At 34.5% G+C, this 10,077-nt stretch overlaps 1 protein-coding gene across 1 annotated transcript; it reads left to right on the top strand.

The window, feature by feature from the left end:
* The first annotated feature begins 1,309 nt into the window (after positions 1 to 1,309).
* LOC105441843 lies at positions 1,310 to 9,713 on the top strand. Its single transcript, XM_011673373.2, has 6 exons — positions 1,310 to 1,489; positions 2,192 to 2,230; positions 2,867 to 2,905; positions 6,251 to 6,304; positions 6,959 to 7,119; positions 7,918 to 9,713. Exons 1-6 carry the CDS (start codon positions 1,381 to 1,383, stop codon positions 8,401 to 8,403), a joined length of 888 nt encoding a protein of 295 aa, XP_011671675.2. The 5' UTR covers positions 1,310 to 1,380; the 3' UTR covers positions 8,404 to 9,713.
* The last annotated feature ends 364 nt before the right edge of the window (positions 9,714 to 10,077 follow it).

The following is a 10,077-nucleotide window of genomic DNA, read 5'->3' as shown; positions in this document are numbered from 1 at the left end:
ATCAATAGCAAAATGTAAAGACTAACGATGATGACCTCTTTTAGATGAGGTGGAGCTATTGCTCATTCTCATCATTATCACATCAACAACATGACAATGACATAATAAGCGAACTAAATTTGAAATTTTGCCACTTTCCCGACATTTTCTACTTTCTAGCAAAGTTTCACATTGATTTCTTGTCACGATCAGGGGACTCTATGAGCGAGGAATCAGACCGTATAATTATGCGCCAGATTGTCCACCTTTTTTCAATCAGTTTGTCTGATTTTTACTCCTCCTATAAAAAAAAAGGGGGTTTTGGACCCGAATCGCCCCTCAAAATCATTCTTGACTTTGTTTCCGGATTATTATTAGGTTTTCAGGGAACACCCCCATTCACCGAGATCGCTGTCATGTTAATGGTGATCATGGTGATGTATAGGTTTGTATTTCACATTTTAGATGCTTTTATGGGAGACATCCATTGTCTTACTTCCATCGTTGGTTTCGTTGTTGTTTAAAATCGGCACCTCGACCGAGTGTCGTAATGAGTGCCAGTTGCCGGCTGAAAGGAGTCCAACGTCACAATTGGTCTTCGTAACGTGGTCAAGGGAATTAGTAACGGATCAATATTTTAAAGGTAGTTAAAAATCCTCTAGGGAATAGTGATATAGTAGATCATACATTTTTTTTTTTTAATATTTAAGAATAAATGGGATTTTTAAAATGAAGAATTTATCTTTTAGCACGATTCTCTATTATGTACGTGTATATAATTTGTTTAGCAATTTATTAGATTTATCTTTAAAGTTAGATTCAACTTTAAATTTGTTTTTAGCTGTCATTTGGTCAGTTATATATACGTCAGTGTGGTTTGCAAAGTTCCTCATGATTATTTTGTGCAATCTAATAAGAAGTGGCGTACATCCGAGTCATCATCACTTTTCAAGAATGTTTGTTTGTTTGGTTTGGTTGCGTTTATTCCTTCTTCTTCTTGTTTGAAGCATTAATTTATTTGTATTATCTCGTTAGGGGCCCAGACCCATGTGGCACGACACTCTTTCTCTATGCACATGACGATCGAACAAAAAAGCTTTATTCTCAAAATTTGGTTACTGAGTTGATTAAGAAATTTGTGAAGTAGAAACGATGATACATGCAAACTCAAATTAAAATTACTTTTTATGTACTGATCTTTATAATGTGCCCAGAAAATACGAAATATTTTTAATGCGATAAAAAGTGTTATAATTTGTGAGATCTAATCTTTGATTTTCTGTATTTCCTTCTCTCGTTTTCTTTGTCACTGTTGAAAGTCTGCCATCAAACAGATGACGTCACAATGATTCTTGAGATTCTAAGATCACGTGGTTTGGTTCTATCGTTCATCTTACGTGTATGGATGGATACAGTCTGAAAGGCAATGGAACGCTGCAATGTGTTCCAGGAGGATCACAGTTTTATCTGCTTTGGAACGATTCTATACCAACATGTGAAGAGGTTACAGGTAATACAAACAATTAAATCGTAAATAAAATTTAGCATATTCTAAGTTTTACAAGAAGAAAAGTACATTTCCTGTGCTGTAGTCAATGTCAGTTATGGTATATGATTGAAAGACTCTAATAGCGGCTTGATGAGCAAACCAACACATGATATATTCGTATCTAATATGCGATACTTGGCTTAGGCTAGTCTTTATAATAATCATAAAAATATTCCTTTTTATGTTTAGTGTAATCACCCATTGTTCATATAAAATGGTCATATTATGATAATGGTTATGAAGCAAAATATCAAATTCTATTCCATGGACGAAAGCATCCTTTATCGGGCTTAAAAGAGCAATCAGTTTAATTTTTTATCACTTTTCTGCGACTCACTGCTTTTTGAAGGTCCAGAAGAAAATACAAATTGCTTATCTACGCAAGTGCAATCTAGAATTCTAAAGAAAAGTGTGGGATTACAATTCTGAAAAGAAAATCTTCTGACAACCAAGCAAAAGAAAAGGTTCTAACTTTTTTTGGTAGGGGTCAAACATTTTATAACCATTTGAATTTCTAAAGGGGCACGGACCCGGTGTGCCCCTACCCGCTTAAATCTTTACGTTATTCCATCTAATGCAGTGTATCAAAAAAGTCTAGAAGAGCAATATACTTGATTTGAAGGAGTGTGTATATTTACATTGATTCACTTCTTATTATCACAGTGACAGACAAACCGACTGTCGTCACGGAACAATTCGCAGGTAAAATTCTAAATCTATAGTGTAGCCATTTTATGTTAACAATCTAAATAAGTTCATCATGTGGGCCTACTGCAGTGGGGGCCACACACTAAGTAATATATATGCGTTTGTAAAATGGCGTTTATTAACAATGCCTTTTCTATCACAATCAACTACTGTATCACATAAGCAGTGTTTACTTGTAACTCCTGTCATTCCATTCATTTGTCTATTTTCATTTCTTGATACTTTACCAAGTTACATGAATATTAAGCATTATATTAATATTTGTTTTCCTATAAGAAGCATTCTTTTCATATATTAGAGTAAATAGTAAATCTTCATAATAAGTGCATTCAAGACACAGCCATGATTCCAACAATACACAATTCGGAACGTTTTAAAAACAATAGTACTTTATTTACTCTTCAGTTTATTTTTGTTTGTGATCTTTTTTCCCCCCTTTTTTCGGACAATTACAGAAGGCATCATGAAAATAATATCCATCTGGGGTGTGTGAGTGCGTAATTTTAGAAAGCTGAATAAAAATTAACGAGAGGGCATTCGACTACTTTAAAGTTAAACAAAAGGGCGGTATACATGATTTGACGAAGAAGTGTGAAAATATTTACATTGATTTACTTCTCATTATTACAGTGACAGACATACCGACTGTCGTCACGGACCAATTCGAAGGTAATATTCCAAATCTGTATAGTGGGATTAAATTAAGTCCATCGTGTGGGCCTCCTGCAGTGGGGGTCACACTATTAGTTTATGGCTATGTGGGTTTGTAAAATGGCGTTTCGTTCAAGACGCCTCTCCTAGCACAATCAGCTATTATAATTATAAGCAGTGTTTTTATTTTAACCACTTTCATTTCATTCATTCACTTCATTCGTTTATTTTCATTTCTGACACTTTAAAAATATAATTATAAAGGACTTTATGAATATTTTTTCCAATGTGAAGTTTTTTTTTAAATAAGTTTGAGTAAATAGTAAATAAACATAATAGGTACATTCAAGACACAGCCGTGATGCAAAACTTACAACCTTTAGTATATTTTGTAAATAGTAGTACATTCTTTATTCTTCAGTTGATTTTGCCTGTGATTTCTTTATATTGTTATTGTTTTTGGACAATGGAAGGCATCATGAGAATAATATCCATCAGATGTGTGTGTGTGCGTGTATGGATGAGTATAGAAAACTGAACAAAAATAAATGAGAGGGCAGTAAACTAGTTAAAACCGAAATAATTTAACAGTTAATGGTAATTTATCATAAACTTTAGAGAAAGAATTTACTTGCAAACATCCGGTAGTTCTTATCATAACATTTTTATATTTTCTTTCATAGTTATAGTGATCAAGAAATCATGCACATAAGCATAGCTTGTACTTTTAATTGTTAAGTACATGATGTGAATTACCATTATTCATAACAGTATAAACTTTTCTTTGATAAATCACTTTGTATAAAATAATATCAATCATTGCACAGCTAGGTAAGTTCAAATTAACTTATTTTATAAAAGTGAATTTTAAGAATTGCATAAAACCTCCGACGCTAAATTCATACAGCTTTCATCGCATTACGTTTATTTCCTGTTTATTAACCATGGGCTTTATGTATAGCCTCCTCCCTTCAATCTTATAGTGAAAGTGAAAATAAGAGATGGATACTCAAGTATCTATCTGTCTTTGTAAAAATGTTAAGTAGAAAGAAAACCTTTTTATACATCGTGAATAAGCAGGGATATGCATTTCAAAACCAAATAATTCTGAAGACCTCTTCGTTTTTTATTCACGTTGTTTTGATTATACGAGATCCTCTCAAGTCTGTCAATGAAATATAATTGTTGATTGATGAAGAGCAGTGATTTATCACATGACTACTAGTGATGGTATAGTAAAGCAAAATAAAAATGGAACCTACGATGATTAATTATGATAGTGTTACCGATAGTGATGATAGTGATAGTGATGATAGTGATACCGATAGTGATGATAGTGTTACCGATAGTGACGATAACGATAATGATAGTGATAATAATGATAATGATAAAGATATCAATGATAATGATAATTAAAACGATATTGATGATAACATTCGGATATTACAGTAAACTACTAATGAAAAAAACAGTAATAACTATTTTAATGTAGCACCATAATCAGAGCGCTTTTAAAACAGTGTTCCCCCAACCCCGTCAGTGGATTCAAGAATGGATTCAAAACAATGCACACTCTCCACTACATTTAGGAGCATTATTTTCGGCCATTTTACGGACAAGATCATGCCAAACCAACCACAATCGCATTTACATCCTATACCGAGTATCCACTTAACATCTTGGTGGAGGGAAACAACGTAAATGAAATGCCTTCCTCGTGGACTGAAATGACATTACTATATTGAAGAGACATTGTAATCATCATTGTATACAACCTTTCTAGTTATATCATAAAGTTCATGCTATCTCATCGGAAACTACAGTGTATGATTTTTTTCGCATAATGAAGCCTGCCTATTATTATAGAAATACAACTAACTTCAAAAAGAAAAAGACGAAGAAATATTTTCCCCCTTTTCTCCCAACAAATCATTTCTATTATCTCTTTTTTTGGCACTATTTTAGGATAAGATTCTGTTTAGTACGTGTTAGTTAGTTTGAAATCATTCAAAATGTATATCATTATCTCTGTTAGAAACATGTGTGAAAACATATTGTATTCCTAACTGGTAGGGAAAGAAGGTCTGTTTTACACCACAATTTACTTTATGGTGTAAAAAATACATTGGACTGAGAAACATGGAAGTAAAGTATACCATACTTACACACAATGGGATGTGATACCAAATATGAAGCGTGCAATTTTCACAAACAACTTGAACATCTATTATTCATTCAGTTTCACTTTCTGATTAGTAGGTTAATTAATATGCATGCTGATAATAATTTATCGGGATAACTGAGCGTAATGTGAATCTGATGGGTCATATAAAACACCCTTTACTACAATGCAACGAGAATATACTTAATATTAACAGATTATTGCCTTTTAGAATAAACCGCTAAAATATACACTTTCGTAAAGATATAATTATTAATGCCAGGTGATTAAATAGTTTCGAATGTTATTTAGTTTCTAGGTCTTTGTAGTTGTTTTGAACGAATAATAAAACTATTTGTGTAAGGAGTGCATGGTAAGCCGCTATGATAGTCCAAGCCGTCTTGTAATACAAAGCTTCCTTGTAGAATCGTTTGTTAGAACTTAGAAAGAACTCCACCCCCCCCCCTCCCCCTCTCCTCCGCCCCCTCTAAAAAAGGGGTATATTTTGTAAGGTAAATCATGCAGTTAATTGGGAGGATAGCCTTAGTATCAACAGTGTCCATTTAGGAACGATAAATATGTTGAATATTACTATGTTTTGTTCTTGCTGCCGTTCGCACACCATCAAAGAAAGTCATCCTCTTCTGAAAGTGGAAATGCTTCCCAGTGAACAGGAGGCACACAGGAACGAAGGCCGATGAGGCCGAAATCTGCTGTTCGTTTTTCACGGTTTTGGGGTCTCGTAGAACTGACATTGGGAATCCAATGTAATAGGTCGATCGACTTCACAGTCAGTCCCTTAGATCTTCAGTCAATTCGGACTGTTTTGAGTCCACTCATTGTTTTTTCTTCGTTCTATTAATAATATTCTTCCCTTCAATATATATTGGAATGATTAGAATGGACTAACCATAAATAATTGCAAATTGTGTTCTTCCCGAGGGATACTCAGATTTGGTTTGGACGGGGGTGTGCCGCTCAAGCCTCGAAACCCCTATCCATTATTAGAGGTCATATTGGGGCATTTTTCGCGATTTTTTTTTTCTCCACAATTTCCGGATGTTTTTCGGATGTTTGCATGGCTTGATGATGTTAATTTTGTATATCTCATCAAGGAAAGTATGCCTGAAGAAAAATATTTGCAATGAATGATGGGGGTTGAAAAAGAAAGACGTAACTCATTGTCACCATCTATTTCACAGTTTTCGACATTACGTCATCAGTACATATGGGAATGGCATCCACGCCCACCAAAGGTAAATAAATTGTGTTAAATGTTCGTCTTGTATTGTAAGGAACTTCCTTTCTAATGAAGGTAAATTCAGGAAACCCACTCCTGTGGAAAACCATCGACATAGTTTGACCTAATGTATATTTTGTTTTCAATAACGAATATATTCAAGATACCCCATGTCTTGTGATGGCATCTCCAAACTCACAAAAGTTAGACACGAGAATCACAATTCTCCATAAACAGTTACGGCTACATGATGTGAGGAGACAATCTAGCGACTGTTCTGACTGAACCCCAATATTGAACTGGTTCTGTCTCTTAAAATACTCTATAATTTCGATTTCTTGTACACTTATTATTCGGAGCTTCAGTCAGGAATATTTCACTTTCAACAATATTTATAACCTTAAACAGTTGCTTGAAAACACCTAGACCCACGATCATGACAATGGCGAAAATTATATTCCTTAATCTAAAGTATTTCGTTCATACACCAAATAAACAAAACTAATCAAAGTGATGTTAACGTCCATAAATTATAACATTTAGTTTTGAAATTTGAATCTTATATCACGTATACGCCACTTTTTCGCATTGCCAAGTTGAATTCAACAATGTTCCGGAATATACTCAAGGAAAGTCATTTTCTTTCTTATATCTCCCGGTTCATTATAAGTTCCTCCATATAGCAAGGAGTGCGTGCCACCTACCACACAAACTCTGGTCTTTATGGGCACCACTGGCGGACTGGCTGTTCTTCTCCTTTTCATAGCATCCTGCTGGATAGTGTCTCGGATTCGAAGGCATCTTTCTACTAAACATGTGGCTAAAAAAGAGGTAATGAAGACACTCCCACACGCGGTCGTAGTATAGCACTGTGGTATATTGGTGAAGGCTCTTGACTGGGTTAGATCTTGCATCGGTGCTTAATCCATGGACGAGGTGTTTTGCCCACATTTTGTCCCTTTCCAGCCATGTGTAAAATGCATACTTGGCAATGTTGGGGGTAATAGTAATTGCAGTGTCCGCAAGAAAAGCAGTATTGGTACTGTTGTGGCTACCCTTGGTAAATAAGACCAACTTTTTATTATTTATTTTTTTATTCGATACCTCCTCTACCACCACCCCTCTTTTTTAAGTCTAAATTTTTTTTTTTTAAAGGAAATTGATAATACAGTTTCCGTTATTTCCTCTGTAACATATGAACATTCTTTCCTGTTTAAAGAAAAAATGGTATGTTTATAACTGATTTGCGCCTGACCCGAGTTTTCAGAGAATTATTATCCTCTCAGTAACTTTCATTTAGGTTTCTTGTACATTCGCATTAGACATTATAGCCACACATTGCTTGGTTATAAATTTGATTTGATTTATTTATATGTTTTATCTTTGTTTCAAGATAAGCATGTAGTTGGTGATTATCGATCCAATAATTAAGATAAAGCAATGTAATAAATTGGTATATCAGATAAAAATGTAAACATTGAAAAAACGATAATAACGGACCATTGGTGACTTGAATGTATACATTGAAATGGTGACACCTAAAGTGCTTTAGGGACGAATATCGCAGAATTAACAACTATTGTTTAGGTTATAATTATGGGTTTAACTTGCGCCTCCACTCTGTTTTAGGTGACTCACACCTACCTCGACATGTCTAGATCTCTTCAAAGAGGTGACACACAAAACCAGGGGACAGCACTGAATGAAACTCTCTCCCGACCCCTCCCAGGAACTCAGTCACGAGATGAAGAAGATAAAGACACCAAGCATTTGAAACCTACTGTGGTATACTATGAAAGCATTCCATCGAACAAACTTAATGTGAATTACGAAAGCGCCACAGACACCGTACCAGCGGACAAGCTGGAGGGTCACTACGAGAGCGCCACCAATACTGTTCTTTCAGATCTTCCTGAAGGCACGTATGTAAATGCAGAAGATGAGGACCACTTAAAAGATGTGGAACAGGATGACTTTGGTTATATTCTTCCAAGCACTCAACCAATTCTAACAGTACCAAGCAACGTGTTACCAAGTCAAGTGAGGCAGTCAGGCGGTCAGTTTCGACCACATCTTACCTATGATGAAGACGGTTATCTAGACCCTCGCTCATGAGATGTAAAATCTATCAGCCTTTCGGTTCCGAACAGAACCACACTCGATTGTCCTGTTATGAATTAGGTATGTGTGTCCCGATATAATTATCTGTGATAATACTGAAATGAATAGTAACAAGAATAATCATCCTTATAAATGACTTTCAAGATAATTTACAAAGCCTTTTTCTTTTAAATTTCACTGATTTCCGGAGATATCGATGTATGCATGTTAGCCGGGAAAGTTCAGATTGCAATAATGGAAGGACATCGTAAAGATTCTGTTATTTTTCAAGCCAATTTGAAATACTCACTGTGAAGTTTCATGTCAAGACTGGTTTGGAACATCGTGAAGTGCTATACGTGATAGTCTGATACAGTTAAGGCCAGGACAAATTCAATGTAAACGAAATAGAGAAAGTTGCTGAGAAATGCAGACTTTATAGAACAATGATGACGTTAGAGGTTGACAACCTAATTCCCGGCAATAACGGAAAGCCTTGTATGTTTTGTTTTATTACTCAGCAGTTGCAGATTTTCTTCCAGACTCAAATATTTGGTGGGAAATGAGTTTGATTCGGTTAAATTTTAGTTTTAACCGTTATTATAAGATAATCTATCTTAAAGGAAGAAAGCGATTCGTATCATCTTTTATAATGATTCACAATCATAAATATGCTATAAATATATAAAATTACAGCGACCAAATAATTTAGGGAATGATATTGATTAGAAGATAGTACGCATCACATTCAAAATCTGTAAATAGACACATTTAAATTCAACTATCCACATAGTACAATGATTAATCACGATGAATTTACTCGTGCGTCGGCAAGAAATTTAAGCCAAGAGTTGCTTGTTTTAAGAGGATTCATGATGAAGAAGATAAACTATCAAATTGCAAAGAGAAAAGGTAAACTCTCTTTCCATAATAAAAAATGGGATTGTGCTCCAACACTTTTTGATAAGTTTACTGTAAGCTAACATTGTTGACTTCTTCATTATACTACCAAAGCATATGCTCAAGCTAATTATTAATGTTTGTATTTTTTTGTATAAGTAATGTAAACGTTTTATTGTATCATTTCATGAAAGCTGCTTTTGTGAACCGGAAGGTACCAATAGCCCCAGGCACTCGCACCCAAACCCGCTATGGCAATCGTGCCCTTTCTATTTGTGCCAAACTTCACCATGAAATACACGAGTCCCCAATGTTAGAAACCTTCAAGAGTAAACTTAAAACTTATCTGTTCAATATGTAATGTAATCATATTTCATTTTTCAATGTATAAAGCGCTATGTAAATATTAATTATTAGGAATTTGTTATCAGAATTATGTATCATGTTATTCATGTATAATATTGTTGTAACTTGTAGGTTAACATTACTTTGTATTTTTGTTAAGGGAACAAACAGTCTGGTTAAAAAAATCTCACTTTTTATTTTTAGTATTTAAGTGTTACTTTGATATTATGCTCTTCAACATTCAATTGCTGTTTTCATGATATTTTTAGTATTTGTTTTGTATTTTAGGGCAAAGAAAATATCAGGTAAGCCAATAATCAGACCGGAAGTGGACAACTTTGATCCACAATTATTTTTAAAAAAATGTTGCAATGGACCTCAGGATGTAACTGACAGTGTACTTGCTACCATCTATTGGCCTAGTAGGGTCAGGGCATTTGTGTA

Source organism: Strongylocentrotus purpuratus, unplaced genomic scaffold, assembly GCF_000002235.5.
Source record: "Strongylocentrotus purpuratus isolate Spur 01 unplaced genomic scaffold, Spur_5.0 spur5_scaffold_7, whole genome shotgun sequence".
Taxonomy (NCBI): Eukaryota; Metazoa; Echinodermata; class Echinoidea; order Camarodonta; family Strongylocentrotidae; genus Strongylocentrotus; species Strongylocentrotus purpuratus.
This window is presented reverse-complemented; position numbering and strand designations above follow the sequence as displayed.